General features: G+C 46.3%; 1 protein-coding gene across 1 annotated transcript in view; it reads left to right on the top strand.

Moving 5' to 3' along the window:
• AGXT (alanine--glyoxylate aminotransferase) overlaps nucleotides 1-20,135 on the top strand; it is a 103,075-nt gene that overhangs the window by 49,989 nt on the left and 32,951 nt on the right. Inside the window, exons 3-6 of the mRNA XM_063915777.1 lie at nucleotides 3,086-3,150; nucleotides 5,189-5,289; nucleotides 8,017-8,087; nucleotides 17,037-17,121. Coding sequence (XP_063771847.1) covers nucleotides 3,086-3,150; nucleotides 5,189-5,289; nucleotides 8,017-8,087; nucleotides 17,037-17,121 — 322 coding nt within the window. The remainder of the gene's footprint in view (nucleotides 1-3,085; nucleotides 3,151-5,188; nucleotides 5,290-8,016; nucleotides 8,088-17,036; nucleotides 17,122-20,135) is intronic.

Raw genomic sequence — 20,135 nt, 5'->3', positions numbered from 1 at the left:
CTGCGCTCGCCATGCTTCGGGCACGGTGCCTCGCTGCGCTCGGCACACTATTATATTCCCCCTCCAGGTCCACTGGGATGGTAAAGTATGAACAAGTCGGTTTCAATGAAAAAAATCATGAAAAACTCATGTCGGTATTTTGACCTGTCAGCATTTTACATGTCGGTATTTTGACCTTGTCGGTATTTTAAATGTCGGTATTTTGTCCGTGCCGGTATTTTGACCTTGTCGGGATTTTGACCATCGGTCAATTGGTGTCGGGATTTTGAACGTCGGTATTTTGATTGGAGGTAAACTGACTGCATCCCCTTTGTAGGGCAGGTATGTTGTGCCATTCACTTTAGGGCTCATTCAGATGTGGTTGGAGTTACTATCACTTCCTTGGAAGCTGCAGTGATAGTGCTGTATGGTGATGCAGCAGTAGGCGCGTATTACAAGCAAACGCCTCCTGCAGTAGTGATCCGACCTGCGTAATAGTATGCAGTATCAGATCACTTGGTCATCATCCGGAGGCTTGCGGCACCAAGTCGCAGAGGCCAGGAAATCTCTGTCCTACGACAGAGATCCTAACCTCTTCCCAGCCCCTAAAGGGCAGTGACACGCCTCCGTTTTCACAAACGGAGACTGTCACTACCCCCTCCCCGAACGCCATCAGACTGTTAATAACTGACAGTCTGCTGTCATCCTGCTTCCGATGTTGCAGGACCCGTTCACACACGCTCCGAGCGGGTCCTGTCAATGCGCAATGTACAGAACATCGGTACTTTGCACATGATAGCGCTCTAAAGACAACGCCCTTTTATGAAGTATAGTTTATTTTTCTATAACGGTTTAGCAAAATATATTTTCTACATAGAAAACATTTATGTATGAATATTTTCAGAAGATAAAATAAAAAGATATCTTTAAAGTATAACTCACACACACTGCTCGAATCCAGTATCTCTCCTGAAGTGTATTATTTTATTATTATCCATAATTTATATGGCGCCACTAGGGTTCCGCAGCACTTAACGAAGTACATAAGCAAATGACCAAAACATGAAAACAATGACTTAACAGTACAAAACAATGTAGGACAAGCACATAGTATATATCATGGGGACCAGCCATACTTGCCTACCCTCCTGGAATGGCAGGGAGGCTCCCGAAAATCGCGTGGCCCTCCCGGCCCCCTGGAAAGGTGGGCAAGCCTCCCGCTTTCCCTGCAGCCCCTCCACGACCCTCCTCAGCCGCCCGCAGCAGAGAACAAGTGGGCGGTCCGAGGGGGTCCAGTGACGTGATTCACGCTGAATCACGTCATCGTAGCTCTGCCCCCGCTATACAGCGCCTCTTTTCTCAGCACTGCACAGCGGGGGGCGGAGCCATGATGACGTGACCCTGATCCTACCCCCCGGACTGTCCACTTCCCTGTCAGCCACGCCCCCCGGACCGCCCATCCTGCTGCCGGCCATGCCCCCATGCACCTACAAAGCTGCCTCCTCCCGGAGGAGGGGGCAGCAAAGTAGGTAAGTATGGACCAGACACTGAAATAAGCATTGGGATGGCAGAAACTGAGGGCTAGGTGCCGTTGCAGGGAGTATGGAGTAGAAGATAGTCTAAGTAAGAGAAGGCACATGAGCGGAGAGGGCCCTGCTCGTGAGAGCTTACATTCTGAAGGAATGAAACGTGGCTTTCCTTTTCATATTCTTATTGTACACAATTTTAAACAAAACAACTTTATAGCAACTTTCCAAAATGTCCATTTTTTTTTTAATTATTTTGGTTTTTATTCATTTTTACACAAATGGTTTAAAACAAGCCCCACGATGCAAAACAATCCAAGCCTCCCAAATCTGCTCACTTCCCCCAATGCATTGGGTAATCCAGGGGCTTGATAAAACAGTATGCAGTGAGCAGCAGGGGCACAATGCTGTGATTCCCCAGACCCCACCATGCCCCTCCACCCATTTATCCTATTTGTAAAAGCTGGGGGGGGGGGGAAACATAAACAGAAGTGCCCGGGGAACCTGCGCTGTCCTTTATGGCTCTCTGTTGATGGGAAAAGAGCAAAATGTATGCACTTTTTCTGCTCTCTAAAGTGCATTGTGAATTTGTGGGGATTTTGAAATTAAAATTTCATGCCAATTCAGTTTCTTTTTCAGTTTTTATGAAGAGGAAAAACTGAATAAAAACATTTACATTTTATTGTAGGTTTCTCATTTATTTGCACTTGGTCATGCATTTTGGTCCAGCACCATGGTCCATCTATCACACTACAGCATCCGACTATCAGTGATTGACAGTCTGATGACATCTGGAGGCGGAGAGGGGGATGGCGACGAGCCGCCATTTGGAGAAACGGAGGCTTATTGCTGCTATTGCGGGGGAGGGAGGACACAGATTTCCTGGCCTCTTGGTAGGTCTTGCCGCATCCAGAATGGGTCATGCAGCCGGCCTGTGGTGTCGGAGAGGATCTGTTACTGCGTCCCAGGGTGCAGCTCGGATCAGTAAGGCAACAGGGGGCATGACGCCTGAGATGCACCAGGGCAGAATTAGGGAAGAGTGAGAGATGGAACAGTATAGGAGAAGGAGTGGGTGAATGACAATCCCAATTGTAAATTTCCACTTCAATCACTGGGTAGATAGAGAGAGAGAGAGAGAGAAATTGGAACTGAACAAGGCCCTTGTGCCAAATTACCATGAACAATGATCAAGTTAGCAGAATTCATCTCATACATATGTACATATGGGAGTACTCCTGTTTTATTCACCAGCATGAGCTCTTGTTACATAATTAATGAAAGGTCATGACCCAGTGTATTGGTGTTGCTGGAGAGTGAATACAGTATGTGGTGTTAGAGCTGATCGTGTGTGTGATAGTACATTTATCATATAAATGGAATATTCTCATCGCCTTGTACAGATCTCTCATTCTGGCTGCTATATTTAGTAGCAATAATATATTAAGATGACAACAGCAATAACAAATGAGGTACATTATTAATAACGGAGACGTAACCTGATTCATGCACATAATATAATAAAGTGTAAGAACCGCTGATATATGTGCTGTAATGATGACCCACCTATATGTGTAACGCAGGTGCTGATGTCCATCTCCTGACAAAACTCCCCGGTGAGGCATTCACGTTACAGGACATAGAGAAGGTATTTATTGGTGCACACTTACATTGTTAGGTTATTCACTGCAACTTATATTATTGGCCAAACGCTATTTGCAATTATTATATGTTAATAAGCTTTGAATGGCTTTTAATGGCTCCTTCAATAATAACAATATTGGTTATCTTTTACTTAGATGGGAAAATATATTGTTCAACTATATTGGAACTATTGGCCGTATTCACGATGGTTTGCATACAAATCCGATGCCTTTGGATCTGCGCATGAGCAGAACAAGCGACATTGTAAGACCTTTACAATGTCGCTTGTAGCCCCCTGTCGGCCGCAGTATGATTGACATGCTGCTGCGTTTGGGGGGCGGAGTGGGGGCAGCATCTGACACTATTCTTCAATATGAGGGCGTGTTGCCCCCATTTTCAAGGTGTTATGGGTCTAGGGTCTGTGTCGTTGGATGCAGACTTTCTCGACCCCGGTATATGGATCCTATGGCCAGCCTGAGTAAGCTTCAGTTAGCGCAGGTTGGCCAGTGCCTGAAACCATAGGGAATCAGGACCAATGGTAATCTAAGGCTGTAACCACTGATGCAGCACACACGCTTCCTTGTGGCTCTGCAAATCCTAACAAACATGAATTGGGTCCTAAGCTCCCTAGGAGCCAAGGGTGTACACTATCTAGTCTATAGAATTTACTCATAGTGATAGCTTAGCACATTAGTGCTTGTTCCTGGTACTAGGGATGTGGTGGGAGGGGTCGGATATGTGTGACCAGCGGTCAGGAGACCGCCTGTCGCCATAGTGACGCTGTCTCCTAACTGCCAGTCACACAACTAAATCCCGTTGGAAGATGTTAATGAGTCTTATTTTGCTTTGTAAATTTACAGATACTGAATATTCTGCATTGTGTTGATAAAAGATGTGTACCAGGGCTGTAACTAGGGGTGTGTATGCAGTGTCACCACACAAAGCACAGGGCTTTATGGGTAGCATCGCCGCTGCCCCCTCAGCCCCTGCATCTGACTAGCATGGTGCCCGGAACAGCAGCCTGCATCCAGGATCTCTGCTGCAGTGCCGCCAGAGCGTCCTTTGGCAGACATGAAACAGCTGCCCTAAGTATCCTGTGGGTGGTTCTGTGCTTACCGCCGCTGGCTGCCCCTTCCACATGTCATCATGCACTCGAGGGGCGTGGCTGGCACAGGGCCCTAGTAAGACCTGTTATGGTGCTGATGTGTACATAGAGAAACAAAATGGCTCATTAACTAATTTATCTAACCTTGTGAATATTGCACTATGCTACATGCAGTCAAGGAATAACCACAGAATTTTAAGTGTTGCAACCGGAGACAGATAGCAGAACCATCATCACTTACCGTGTGACTATACAAATTTCAATGGAATGCGATTGGTATACCGGTGTTCGGGATGCCAGCAGTCAGAAGACCGGCGCCAGAACTCCGACACCAATCACCAGCGAAGGACTGGGCCTCCGTTTCAGCCTGGGCATTTGTAAACGCGCGCGCACGTCTTGGGGGTGCGCACATCGCCGCCACGATGCACGGGGACATGCTGCAAGTCCTGGGGGACGTGGACTCGTGGCACGCCCCCATTTCCATGGAGACCGGGGGAGCAGCTAAACCAGAGAGCAAGAGGCTGCGCTGTGCGCAGCCTTCCCAGCTCTCTGAGGGACCAGACCGGTCCACTTGCCCATCGGACCGGACCGGCCTACCTGCCCATGGCCAGTCCGGCACTGCCAGTCACAATGCCAATGCCAGAATTCTGATTGTTAGCATCCCGAATATAAGTTTGCCGGAGCTGGTTAGGGTTAGGCTGTGGTGTGGGGAGGGTTAGGGTTAGGCACTCAGGGGGTACAGTTAGGGTTAGGCTGCAAGGGGAGGGTTAGGGTTAGGCAGCAGCTAGCAAGGGTAGGAAGGTAGGAGAAGAGGGTTAGAATACCTACCTAGCAGGTGTCGGTCATCTGACTGTCGGCATCCCGTACCCAACCATTTCAATAAACAATGATGTAACATTTTATAGCTTGCACTTTATATATCATTACTCTCTTTCAGGGTCTGGCACAGCATAAGCCCTCCCTCTTCTTTATCACCCATGGAGAATCATCCAGCGGAGTGGTGCAGCCGTTAAATGGTGTAGGAGACCTGTGCCATAGGTATGAGCAACTACAACTGCGGAAGAGAAACCAGTATGAAGGAGAAACAGTTGTGTGCAATCTATGCTGTGGCCTCATTGAGTACTAATGAAAGTGCTAGGTCTATTACTTGCTTGCGTACGACGAGCTTCATCCAAGTTTAAGTACCAATCTGCCAGGTTAATGTCACAGTAATGTAGACCTTTCTAGATCCCATATCCCCCAAGCCATGGGCTTGGTATGTATCCATGATGAGAGATCGGGAGTAGAGTAGATTGTAACCACTGCCCATTATCTTGTTAAACAAGGGTGTACTCCGTTTTCTTTCCTGGTCAGTCTTGATGAAGACTTCAAAAGGGAGCTGAATGTTCACTGTAAATTCTGCACGGTGTCTGCACCATACAATGCTGACTGTGAACCTACTGCCACTTCTGTAATAGAATGGAATGATTAAAAGAGAAATGCAGGTTACAATTTGATATTGTTATTTGGCACCTGCAGCACCTGGTGGTCTACTAGTGGAGCCATAGAAATAAAGGCTACCTTAGCTGTATACATGCAGGAGAGCAGTAATGATTTCCTGGTCTTGTAAGTTTAAAGTGTGTGGTTCCTGAGGAAAGATTCATGGGGGGAGATGTACTAAACCTTGGAGAGATATAAGTGGATGGAGTAAAGTACCAGCCAATCAGCTCCTAACTGCCACGTTACAGGCTGGGTTTGAAAAATAACAGGAGCTGATTGGTTGGTAGTTTATATCTCTCCACTTTATCACTCTCCAATGCTTAGTACATCAGCCCTGAGAATCTTACAATCACTGTGCTTAACTAATCCACACATATCCCTTACATTCGGACTACTGTATCAATCCCTGTCAATACACCTATCGAAACATGTAATACAAAGAATGCCTTTGTTACTATTCACAAGTCGTATATGTGGCACAGTAAAGATTTGTGTGTACTACCCAGTAGAAGCCTGTTTGTGATATCACACTAATGTGGCATGCTTGGATTTATAGTTAAAAAATAACTGGTGTCCTAAAGACTAGTTGCCCCTAAGCTACTAAGAGCTCCCAATCTGCTATTTGATATTTGATTTTAATATTATTATTATTATTATTATTATTATTATCCTTTATTTATATAGCTCCTCAAAGGATTCGCAGTGGCCAGTTAGAGTACATATAAAAATAAGCAAAACAAGAAAACAGTGACTTACAATTCAATACAATATAGGATAAGTACAGGCTATATAAACATAGCTGCGTCAGCAGATGATACTGAAATAGGGTGGCAGAAAACCGAGGGATTTGGTGTCGTCAAAGGGAATGTGGAGTAGAAGATGGTTTAAGTAAGAGAAGGAAGGGCACATGAGGGAAGATGGCCCTGCTTGTGAGAGCTTACATTCTAAAGGGGAGGGGCAGACAGACAGGGGTGACACAGATGGGGTAGACAGTGACAGTGTGGAACAGAGGGTTAGGATGAGATTTGGCTGGGTTTAGTGAAGAAGTGGGTCTTGAGAGACCGGTTGAAGTTTTGTAGTGAGGTGTAGAGTCTGATAGGAAGAGGTAGAGAATTCCAGAGATAGAGAGCAGCACGTGAAAAATCTTGGAGGTAGGAGTGGGAGAAGGTAATCAGTAGGCAGGAGAGTCGGCGTGCATTAGAGGAGCAAAGAGGACGAGTGGGAGTGTAGAGGGAGATAAGGTCAGAGATGTAATTGGGAGAGGAGTGGATGAGGGCTGTGTGAGTGTGAGTAGTTTGAATTGGATTCTGAAAGGGAAGGGGAGGCAGTGAAGGGCTTGTAGAAGGGGATGGGGGGGGGGGTGAGATGGGCGTAGTATGTTTGGTGAGGAAGATGAGCCTGGCTGTGGCATTGAGGATAGATTGGAGTGGAGAGAAGCATTTGTCAGGGATGCCACATAGGCGGTTACAGGAGTCCACTCTGGAGATGACCAATGAGTGGATAAGGGTCTGATCGTGGAAATATTTTTGAGCACTTGGGAGCTAGAGGAGATAGTAATGCCATCAATAGATAATGAAATTATGGGAGGGGAGGCTATGCAGGGTGGTGGGAAGATGATCAGCTCAGTCTTAGACATGTTTAGTTTAAGAAAGTGCTGGGACATCCAAGTAGAGATAGCAGAGAGACAGCTGAAGATACGAGTAAAGAGAGTGGGGGAGAGGTCAGGGGAGGAAAGGTAGATTTGAGTATCATCAGCATAGAGATGATATTGTAAGTCAAAAGAGCTAATGAGTTCACCTAAAGAAGAGGTATAGAGAGAGAAAAGGAGAGGACCAAGAACAGAACCTTGGCGGGATACCTACTGTTAGTAGAAGTAGGGGGGAGGTGGAGTCATGAGAAGAGACAGAAAAGGTCTGAGAGTTAGGAAAACAGCCAAAAGAGGGCAGTATCATGCAGACCTAGGGAGTGAAGGATTTGCAGAAGGAGAGGGTGGTCCACAATGTCAAAAACAGCAAAGAGGTCAAGGAGAATAAGCAGATAGTAGTAGCCCTTGGATTTAGCAGCAAGAACTCAAGAAGGTCATTGCAGACTTTTGTGAGGGCAGTTTCAGTGCACTGGAGAAGACAGAAGACAGACTTGAATGGGTCAAGCAGTGAGTGGAAAGAAAGGCAGTAAGGCAATTGTAATCAATACACTCAAGAAGTTAGGATTTAGATGTGGATTGACACTAATTATTGATGAAACTACAAAAATGCTTCATATCTGACCTCTGTGTGCTATTTACAGGTATAACTGCCTGCTTCTGGTAGACTCTGTGGCATCTTTAGGAGGTGCTCCCATCTACATGGACAGACAAGGTAAGAGGCATACTTTATAAATCTGCCTTACAGGTTTATTTATGTATACAGTATGTACTCAAAGGTGAGCTCAGTTACTTGGAGATTGAATGGCCAATCCCCTATTATGGGTGGTGCAGAGTAAATGTATTTTTTAAATGCCCTGTGTACTACAGCCACACACATACACTATAAACACTGGTATTTGGTGAATGGTGCCCAAAATCCCCCCAAAAAACAAGTTGAACAAATGAGTGAAAACAATCAGATCATGTTGGTAAATGCAGTCAGAAGATGACTCGTACAGTGGCAGCGCTGCCAACATTCATCTGGACTCTTGGCCCAATCTCATCCAATTGGACACAATCCTGCCATCCAGTGTTCACACCGAGCACAGTCCTGGCCCTTGTGTGGACAGTTTTATTCTTGATTGGCAACATTTTTTTCTGATGTTCTAGCATGTAATATTTTCTCTTATATAAAAATGCAGATGGATGGTATAAATAGAGCTTTCTTGTGTCATGTTGTGTCCTCATTTATTTTCATTATTAATAAAGGCGGATCAGCATTTTGAACTCCTGATCACAGGGACAATTAATGTTCTAATCTGTCATTATTATATTATACTGGAATGCTCATTAGGAGAGCATTGGCCAAAGTACAGGTAGAATGAGTAGAATTCATAACAAGAGCCTGATTGTGTAACGTGTTCTACTACTAAAGCAGCAGATCTACAAGTGCCTAGATGGCTATACATCGTCTAGTAGTGATGGAGTTTGCTATTAGTGTGGTGCTTGCTATTAGTGTGGTGCTGTATTAGTGTGGTGCTTGCTATTAGTGTGGTGCTTTATTAGTGTGGCGCTTGCTATTAGTGTGGCGCTTGCTATTAGTGTGGTGCTTGCTATTAGTGTGGTGCTGTATTAGTGTGGTGCTTGTTATTAGTGTGGTGCTTGCTATTAGTGTGGCGCTTGCTATTAGTGTGGTGTTGTATTAGTGTGGTGCTTGCTATTAGTGTGGTGCTCGGTGGCGTAAGTTTGCCCCAGTCGCCCAGAGGCATGATAAATGTTGGTGACCCCCCTACAAGTGCTGCCAGTGCCTACCTGCTGCTATCAGCCCAATGGAGGAACAGAGTGCTTCACTCGGCAATCTCAACTGGAAGGGCCTTTGAGAAGCTGCGCTCTGGAGCTCCCCCTAGATGCAGCCAGTGCCAGCTCTGTATATACGAGGGGGCAGCTTCCGTGTCACTGACACAGCTCCTTCGCAGCGATCGTCAGGCAGTGGGAGGCAATGGAGATGTGCCCCCTTGAGGTCAGGAGCCTGGCGGCAGCCGACTCCTGTGGCTCCCACATTTCCACCACTGGTGGTGCTCTATTATACCCCGTTCACACTGCACAAATAGCCCGGTATTTTGCCGGTTCGACGCGGGTCGCTGTGCAGTGTGAATGAGTCACTGCTGAATTCCCGGGTCACTTGACCCGGTAATTCAACCCGGGAATAAAGAAGGGTTATTCCTTTGTTATTACTGGGTCATGCGCAGTGTGAATGGGTTAACCGGGTCGAAGCGTCCCAGCACCCATTCACAGCATAGGGAGAGGCGGCGCAGAGATGATCTCATCTCCGCCTCCGATGCCGCCTCTGTTCCTGCCCCAGGATGGCAACCCGACCTGGCATATTGCTGTGTCGGGAAGCCACTCCGTTCACACTGTACAGGTCCAATGCCAGGTCGCACCCGGGAATGACCCATTTGCAATTCCCGGGTGCTAACTGGCAATTGCAATGGGAACAGGGTGTTAGTGTGGCGCTTGCTATTAGTGAGGTACTTGCTATTAGTGAGGCGATGGCTATTAGTGAGGCGATGGCTATTAGTGAGGCGCTTGCTATTAGTGAGGCGATGGCTTTTAGTGAGGCGCTTGCTACTAGTGTGGTGCTTGCTATTAGTGAGGCGATGGCTTTTAGTGAGGCGCTTGCTATTAGTGAGGCGCTTGCTATTAGTGTGGCGTTTGCTTTTAGTGAGGCGCTTGCTATTAGTGAGGCGCTTGCTATTAGTGAGGCCCTTGCTATTAGTGAGGCCCTTGCTATTAGTGAGGCGCTTGCTATTAGTGTGGCGCTTGCTTTTAGTGAGGCGCTTGCTTTTAGTGAGGCGCTTGCTATTAGTGTGGCACTTGCTTTTAGTGTGGTGCTTGCTATTAGTGTGGTGCTTGCTATTAGTGTGGTGCTCTTTAAGTACCACTTTGTGGACGGCTTTTTATACTATGTTAAAGAAGATTAATTACCATAAATTAGCTGAAGTACATTATTTTGATCCTTGAAGTATCGGCAGGTTAGAATTTAATAGCAGCTTAGAGCCAAGGAAATGTTGTCACTCAGTCAGAGGGAAATGTATCAAAACATCTTAAGAGTGAGAAGTTGCCCATAAGAACCAATCACCTTCAAGCATTTATAAATATTCACATTCTATAAAATGATAGATATAAGATGAATGGTTGCTGTGTGCGACCTTTCCACTTTTAAGAAGGCTTACTACCCCCCTCCCCCTCGCCCCCAATGCTCCCTAATCTATGGTGCCCTATACAACCTGCTAGTGGTAGTGCCACCCCTGCTTAGGGGTTTAGTATGAAATACCTAGAATCAAAATCCCGTCGGTTAGAGGCCCGACAACAATTGACCAATGGTCAAAATACCGACATTTAAAATGTCGACAGGTCAAAAAGTCAACAAAGTTTTTCATTGTTTTTTTTTGTATGTCGACATTGACACCGTATAAGTGTACCGTGTCCCCTCGCATGGCTCGCTGCACTCGCCATGCTTCGGGCACGGTGCCTCGCTGTGCTCTGAAAACTATCAGATTCCCCCTCTAGGTCCACTGGGATCGTAAAGTATGAACAAGTCTGTTTCAGTGAAAAAAAATCATGAAAAACTCATGTCAACTTTTTGACCTGTTGACATTTTAAATTTCGGTATTTTTACCTTGTCTGTATTTTAAATGTCATTATTTTGACCATGTCGGGATTTTGACCGTCGGTCAATTGTTGTTGGGATTTTGACTGTCTGGATTTTGATTGTAGGTAAATTGATCAAATCCCCTGCTTAGAGTCCGTCCTTCTGTGAGAAGAAAACATATACAGCAGGATCCTATCATTTCAGATATGGATTAAGGGAAAACCTGTACAATTTACTCACTAAGGGGTCTATTTATTAACATTATTTTTACTAAACTAATGTGAAAAAGTGTGTTTTCACACCCTTTTCACATTATTTTAGTATCACCTGAATGTATTAAAGGGCATTTGGAGCAGTTTTCACGAAAAACTGCTCCAAACCCTTTTTGTATTTTTTTATTAACCCACATCGCATTCCCCATACTTATAATGGGAAATGTGATGTGGCCAAATTTACACACAAAAAAATGTGAAAAATACCGCAGTGCAGTGGCAAACGCAGGATTTGCATGGGGGGGTTTCCAGAACTGGGAGGAGCCAAGCACAGGGGGGGGGGACTGAGGTGACCCAGTATATGATGGGTCCGCAAAACTAGTGTGTCTGTGTGTATGTATACAGATATATATATATATATCTACACACATATATATACCGTATATACACCTCTCTCTCTCTCTCTCTCTCTCTCTCTATATATATATATATATATATACACACATATACATAGCATATTAAACATGCATATATATATACAGTACACATATATATCCACACACATGTATATATATCATATGTGTGTGTGTTTATATGTATGTATATATGTATGCACATGGATATATATGTACTGTGTGTTTATATGTATGTATATATGTATGCACATGGATATATATGTACTATAATTAAAGTAAAGTAAACTTTTTGTAAGTACTTATAAGTACCACCAGGAAGACAGCAGGCATAATAAGTCATGCAGGACAAAAAACTAAAAAAAAAAAAAAAAAACTTTTTTTTTTTTTTTTTTTTTTAGTGAGGGGGGTTTCTGGGTGCTCGGAAACCCCCCCTGCGTGCGCCACTGCAGTGTGCCCCGTGATAATCTCACCAGCTCAGGCTGGCGAGTTCACAGGGCAGCACTGCGATAAGCACCTTTTTGCCCAGCTGAGCGGGGACCCAGCAGAGTAATCAGCTATGTGTGTCCGATGGACACACAAGCTGATCATAGTGTAAAAAAAAAAAAAGAAGTAAAAAACAAACAAACAAACACCATACTCACCTGTCCAGGGAGCCGGTGTCCGCTGCTCCGGTGAGCGCTGCCGGGGGCCGGGTCCCCCATGTGCTGCAATGTGACCCCAGTGCAGTAAAGTGATGCTGCAAAGCGGTAATGTACTTTACAGCCCAGCAGAAGCAGCGCAGACCGGCTTCCTGGACTGGTGAGTATATTGATCTTCTTGGGGGGTCCACGGCACGCAGGGGTAGTCGCGACGGGGTGGGGCGACCGGGCGGCGGCAGTAGCGGCGATGTCGGCGGGGGCGGCGCACGTGCAGCAGGACATCGGGGTATTTTTTCAAAAAAATACCCCGATGATGCTGCGGAGTGTCATCGCAGGGACAGAGCTTGACCGCAAGCTCTGTCCCTGCACGCGATAATTGATACATCCCTGCGATGTAATCAATTATCGCAGTGCGAGTTTGGGCGATTTTATCACCTGTCATCCGCATCCTGGATGCGGATGGTGATAAATAGGCCCCTAAACCTGGACACACATACAGTGCAATACTCACTTTGTGCCCAATTACTAAGTGGAGTGTTATACGGAAATTCACCAAACTGGCAACCGCAATTAACCAGTGTTTGAGCAGGACATAGAGGATGTGTCATTAAAACATTGAAATGAGTCACTGGAAAAATGACAAATGACTTATCATACCAGTTAGGCTTCTGACAGACGGAACTATGCCTGTGTCACTTTGACATACCCCATGGGCATTTTGAGCACCTGAGAAGAGTTAAGTCGCCTCTTACCCCTCACTTCGGCCAAAAGCCGATGCACCCACAGACAGGACACATCTCCAAACTGTAGTCGATATCACTTAGGGGGACATTTACTAAGCAGTGATAAAAGTGGAGAAGTGATCCAGTGGAGAAGTTGCCCATGGCAACCAATCAGCATTGACGTAACATTTATAATTTGCATACTATAAACATATACAGAGCAGCTGATTGCTTGCCATGGGCAACTTCTCCACTGGCTCACTTCTCCGCTCTTATCACTGCTTAGTAAATGTCCTCCTTACTATCTTCCTCCTCCCCTTTCAGGAGTCCTCCATCCCTTGGGGGTAATTCCAAGTTGATCGCAACAGGAAATTTTTTTGCAGTTAGGCAAAACCATGTGCACTGCAGGGGAGGCAGATATAACATGTGCAGAGAGAGAGATAGATTTGGGTGTAGTGAGTTCAATCTGCAATCTAAATTGCAGTGTAAAAATAAAGCAGCCAGTATTTACCCTGCACAGAAACAAAATAACCCACCCAAATCTAACTCTCTCTGCACATGCTATATCTGCCTCCCCTGCAGTGCACATGGTTTTGCCCAACTGCTAAAAATTATCCTGCTGCGATCAACTTGGAATTACCCCCCTTGTTCCTACTCTGCCTGTCAGTTACCTTATTAGAAAGATGACATTTCATGGAACTACCTTATGAGGCCTGTCTATATCACAGCTCTAGTTCTGCTCATACAGCCAGGGCTGGCTCTACCATTAGGCAGCTTTAGGCGGCTGCCTAGGGGCGCCAGCTCCTGGAGGGCGCCACTGAATTCATCTAGCAAAAAACTAAAGGATGTCTCTGTATGCGGCCTCCTCCTTTTACACTGCGCTGGCTGCTGCTGCCTGTCTAATCAGGTGCAGCCGCCACTATCAGGCTGTACCAAATAATGCCTCAGTGCTTCCTCTGTGCCGACATGAGTAACATCAAGTCATGTGAAGGCACATAGGAGGCGGCTGTAACTATGGTTCCCGAGGGGCGCCCCCACGGCCGCTCCTCATAGCCCTGATGCACCTCCTGCAGGGGGGTTGCAGGTCAGGGGGCACCAGGTTGAAGCTTTGCCTAGGGTGCATAGAGACCTTACACCGGCCCTGCATACAGCAATCCCCTGTGCTATACATATAAGAGACTCTGCACCAAATCAGAGGCAGGCATAAGGCAATGAGGTCTCTGACAGTAAAGGCAGATGGGCACAATACGTGTTACCCATTTTTATATACAGACTAGAGTCCACAGTAATGAAAAGATGCATCACACTTTGACACATATACTAATAAAACTGATTTTACATTTCAATTATGCAAACCCTTTAAGCATTGTTGATTGGCACAGATTAGAAAGGTGTGGTATACGAGAAGATCTTTAGGTTCTAGGTCAGTCAATAGGTCGACACCATATGGTCAACATGTATTAGGTCAACAGATAAAAGATCGACAGAGGTTAAGGTTGACAGGTACTGTACAAAAGGTTGACAAGGTCAAAAGGTCGACATGACATGGTTGACACACAAATGGTTTCTTCAATTTTTTTTGGGGGGGTCAAATCTTGTATGTTGGTAATACGCAACAACCATTAGTAGAGACATATATCCTCGTGGGCTCACTTCGCTCGCCATGCTTTGGGCAAGGTGGCTCACTGCACTTGCCACAGGTTACTATTCCCAATCGTAGTCTATGTGGATAGAAAATCCAGCAAGAGAGCTGCTCAAATCCATACCTGATACCTCTGGCACTTTCTCTTCATTTAATCCCACAAATAAAGATGAAGTATCATCACTCTTCTCATCCTGCTACTCTGCTACCTCTCCTCTTGATCCTATACCTTCACAAATAAGTAAATCTGTCTCCTGTGCTCATCCCAACCTTAACTAACATCTGTAATCTCTCTCTCGCTACTGGTATCTTTCCATCACTGTTCAAGTATTACTCCCATTCTGAAAAATTCTGTTCCTACAGCTACTCTCTCAAATTACTGTCCCATCTCTCGGCTCCTTTCCCTCTCCATACTACTTGAGAGACTTAGGTATACAGGGAGGGATCCTGGGGTGCACACCGGTAATGAGAGGTGCGACCCTGCGAAAACCATTCAGTACTGCATACAAAGACAAGGTTGCAGGTGCACAATTCAAACAATACCAATTGATTAATAATAATCATTGCAATAAAACTTTGCATTTTGAGTGATGTTTTTGCATAGTTTTGGCCATAAATAATGGCTTGCCCACCAAAGTCCAGGTGACCTCATTAATCGGGCAAGTCCCTAACATATTGGGGGGTACAAGTCCAGGGCGAGGGACACCCCCCAAACCCAAGCAGCCGAGCGACCCCAAGGCAACACGCTGGTGATAAATTATAAATTGAAGATAGTGTAGTGAGAGAGGCTGCTGAAAAATAGCAGTGGTAAAATAGTGTGAGGTAATGTGGTGAGAAGTGAAGGTGGGAAATGAGTTACACTGAAACAACACACACAATATGGATGAAAGGAAATACAAAATGAATGCTCCGGAGGCCGACAAGCCACAGTAGTCCATGGGGACCTGCGCCAAAGACCCCTTCTGCTTGGTGATAGCACCCACACCCGGTGCGCACCCATGATCTCCCAGGGCGCTCGCGTCAAAAAGGGGGCAGGGCCTTATATATAGGGGCGTGGCCTTGCTGGGATCACGAAAATCGGTCCCTCTGGGGGCGTGCCCAGCATCTCCAGGGATGCTGGGCTGCCCCCGGAGACAGTCTCCTTGCGCTGTCGGCTCCTCTTTTATGACAGGAGCCGGGTGCTGTAGGAGACTTTCACACTGCAACACCTGGCTCCTATCACTTTGGAGGGGCCAACATTTTGGTATCACCCCCATCCAGGTGTCACACCCGGGTGCGGGCCACACACCCCGCACCCGCCTTGTGACGCCACTGCCCACGCCCACCTGTCCCATATATTGTTTTTATTAATTAGGTTCCTGACATTTCTTAGACTGCATGCAGAGCAAGGTGAGTCCTGCACAAATGTATATTACACTGTCAGATGGGGAGAGGATTTCTGGGGCGCGGGTCCCCCCGGACTGCTGTGGCTGGTCGGCCTCAGGAGCGACACAGGTTAACACTTAATTTCATCCTACCTCTATGACTGTTATTACCCAGTTTTGTTTTATCATTGTTTCCAATTGTAAAGTGCAATGGAATTAGCTGCGCTATATAAGAAACTGATAATAAATAAAATAAATAAGCAAATGTTAGGAAACTATGAAAAACAAAACACGTGTCGGCCAATTGTGTGTCGATCATTGCCATGTCGAGCTTTTGAACCTGTCGACCTAATGCATGTCAACCATATGGTGTCTACCTATTGACTGTCTACGTAGACACTGTAGAGCTATCCTCCAGATACCATTTAGAATTGGTAAAAGAACAGTCTACACCAGAAAAAGAAACATATTGTTCTGTATAAGTGAAAAGGATTGTGTTGGCATCACTGTATAGCCTATATAATAAAAAGCTAATGCTGCTCCTCGCCTCTATGGGGGAATTCAAGTGTTTTGTGCGCCGGCCGCCACTACATGGCGCCCAACTGAGCAATTTAAGTGTGCTGTTGTTTCCATCATTTTGACGGGCTTGTAACTACTGTCCTATGGTGTGCTCATTCTAGGTTAACTATACCTGTAAATGGTACGGATGGTGTAATGGTTAGCATTACTGCCTCACTGCACTGAGGTCATGGGTTTGATTCTCACCATGGCCCTACCTGTGTGGAGTTTGTATATTCTCCCCGTACTTGCGTGGATTTCCTCACAGAATCCTAGTATGGAAATCATACATGTGGGGAATATAGATTGTAAACTCCACGGGGGCAGAGACTGATGTGAATGGCCAAATATTCTCTGTAAATCGCTGCGGAATATGTGTGCACTGTATAAATAACTGGTAGTAAATTAAATCATTTTCCTGATGTTAACCTTTATATTTCATATTTTATTACTGCATTCTGACCATTGTTTCTCCTAGGAATTGATATATTATACTCTGGATCTCAAAAAGTATTAAATGCCCCACCAGGCACAGCACCCATCTCATTCAGTGACGCAGCGAGGTACAGTATGCATAAAGAGGGTCTAGCATCTGTTAAGGGGATGCTGTCAGGATCCCGGCTTTGGCCAGTAGATGTCAGTAAAGCCATATCCACCAACATACAAATGCCTACACCAGTGGTTCCCAAACTTTTAAGAATCATGATGCTCTAGAAGAGTATCAGAATTATTTTCACGGCTCCCCAAGGCCAAAAGATTCTTAGGGGGGTGATTATCAAAGCTTGGACGTATTATACTCTGGATCTCAAAAAAATGTGAGATAATGTACCAACCAATCAGTTCCTGTCATTTTTCAAACACAGGACCTTATTCATCTTGATTATATTGAGACAGAAATAGCAATTTTCTCAATCCTGCTTCTGCAAAAAATCACATATGAAGAGCCGCCCAGAAAGGGAAAAGATGTCCACTGATGCAATCGCAAAATTGCGTATGCAGTCGCAGAACTGTGATGCATACGCAGAAATTGGGCATTGCGATGACCCAGGGCTACTCAGAATAATGAGAATATAGTCACACCAGGCGCCATGTTTTAATTGCAGGAATCGCAGCTGATGTCAGATGCACATCCCGAAAACGACCATGGCACGCCTGTGTTTCCTCAGCCACTTCCTCAGCGGAAGTTCGTGGGCATGTGTATGCCCACGAACTTCCGCCGCCTGTCAATCAAACTGTGATCACATCCCGGAAAGATGCGATTGCATTACAATCGTGGGTCACACATGCGCAATGCGTTCACAGCGCATGCGCAGTCATCTGATAATCGGGCGATTTGCAATTTAGCAAGTTGCAACTGAATTTGAATAAGGCTTACAGCCTGTAAGTGTAAGGTAGAAGCTGAATGGCTAGTACTTTACCTCTCACAATGTTATCTCTCTCCGAGCATTGATGAATACCCCCCTTATTGAGAAATTTAGAAAGAAATATTAAATTAAGTAAACTGTGTTTATATGCCATCCGTATGCTCTGTTATGTGGAAAGGGACAGGATTTGCTTCTTTGTCCATATAATTTATGATTGGAAACCACAACTACTGGGTTTACCTATTAGATTGAATGTAATTTGAATTGGTCCTAGACCACCAACTCAGGGCACCCATGTAAGTGCCCAGATGCAACTCAGGGTGCCACGGTACCCAGTTTGGGAACCACTGGCCTAAACAATTTCTTTATATAAATGAAAAATAAAAATGATGAGATCATGGCGCCATCTCCTATATAATAGATCTGTGACTCTGTGACTGTGTGTATAATGCTGGACGTGGCTAGGAGCTCTCATTGGGTTAGCGGCAGGTCTATCACACCCAGTCCACAGCTGATTGGGCAAGACACGCCCTCCCAAACAGGTTACATCCAATGGGAGGATCTGCCCTTTGGCAGCTGTATGTACCCAGAGCAGGATTAACAATGGGGCTGATGGAGCTGCAGCTCCAGGCCCACACTGCAAAATAGGCCCACTGCATCTGCAGCAACATACCCTCCAACAATTACACATAAAAATATGTACAAATGTGAAAATGGGGCGTGGTCACAAAGGCACCCCTTTTCCTATACTTTCAATGGTAGTTTGGAGAGCCAAAAATCGGTACAGACAATAAAAAAAGGTACTGTACCAGCCAAAAATGTACAGTTGGAGGGTATGAAGCAAGTCTCTGCGCTGTAGATAGGGAAAAAAATATCCTTTTACTGCAGCATCCTATGTCCTGCTGCCAGTGCGCCTGGCCCCTTCGGCATCAACAATCCCCACTCACTAGCTGCGGCGCACAAAAGCTGCTGCGGCCACTGGCATAGATGTGTATGAAAGCGGCGCAGAGGAAGGCTTTCATAGCCCTCCCTGCGCCGCATACTCTCTGAGCCCCGGAGCCTCCTCTGCACTTGATGTCACAGAAGTGCCTCCCCGCCACAGCCGCGCACAGATCCCCAGAGGCCCTGACTCTGCAACACAGCACCTGTGCTGCTGGCCTGGAAGCATTGAGATGGCTCATGTAAAGGTGGGTACACACTAATAGATATATCTGCAGATCAATTGATCTGCAGATATATCTATGGGCAGATCGGGCAGTGTGCTGTGCATACACACTGCCCGATCCGTCGTGGACTGACGTCATGAACTGGGCGGGCGTGTACACACGCCCGCCCAGTTCGGCTGTCAATCACCGCCGGCCGCCGCAGCATGAGTACGGGCGGTCGGCCGACCGCCCCGTACACACACAGCGACGTGCCAATATATCGGTAGATATATTGGCCGTCGGCTGTGCTGCGCGGCCGACGCGATACGTCTGTGAACGATGGAGTTCACAGACGTATCGGCCGTACACACTGGCCGACGGTCCCGCGATATATCGGCCGTTCAAGAGAACGGCCGATATATCGACCAGTGTGTACGGGTCTTAACGGATAGAGTGGGTGATATCGTGAAGGGTAATGTCTGGATGCTGAACCAATAAAGGTGACAGTGCTGTGCAGTGCAGTGGGTGTGCAGTGTCACTGACACTGCACAGCACTCTCACCTTTTACATTGATTCAACGAGTCAGTCAGTTCTGCCAGCCAGTCACTATTGTTAGCACCGGTGTCCCAGCCCGCCGCATTACAGGAAACTTGACGCACTAAACTACAGCTCCCAGCAGCCCTTAGTGCCGAAGCATTCCGGCGCTAAGGGCTGCTGGGAGCTGTAATTTATTGAGTGCATCTTTTTCCCTGTGATGTGGCGCGTTGGGACACTGGTGCTAACAATAGTGACTGGCTGCTTGGCTGCTGTGCGAGTCTCTGGGAGAGCCACTGCCAAAGGGAGGACAGCAGGAGAAGCATTACCCGCCCCTCCCCCACTCGCAGTACCTCCAGGCCCCATCCGGGCACCCCTGCACCAGCACCCCCCACCTCCCCCCACCGCAGCAGTACCGCACCCGTTTTATTATTAACCCAGCACGGATGGTGTAATGATTAGCAATACTGCCTCACAGCACTGAGGTCTTGGGTTCATTCTCACAAAAGCCCCAATTGTTTGGAGTTTGTATAT

Source organism: Pseudophryne corroboree, chromosome 4, assembly GCF_028390025.1.
Source record: "Pseudophryne corroboree isolate aPseCor3 chromosome 4, aPseCor3.hap2, whole genome shotgun sequence".
NCBI classification, from domain to species: domain Eukaryota; kingdom Metazoa; phylum Chordata; class Amphibia; order Anura; family Myobatrachidae; genus Pseudophryne; species Pseudophryne corroboree.
Note: the sequence above shows the minus strand (reverse complement) of the source record. Positions and strands in the feature narration are given on the sequence as shown.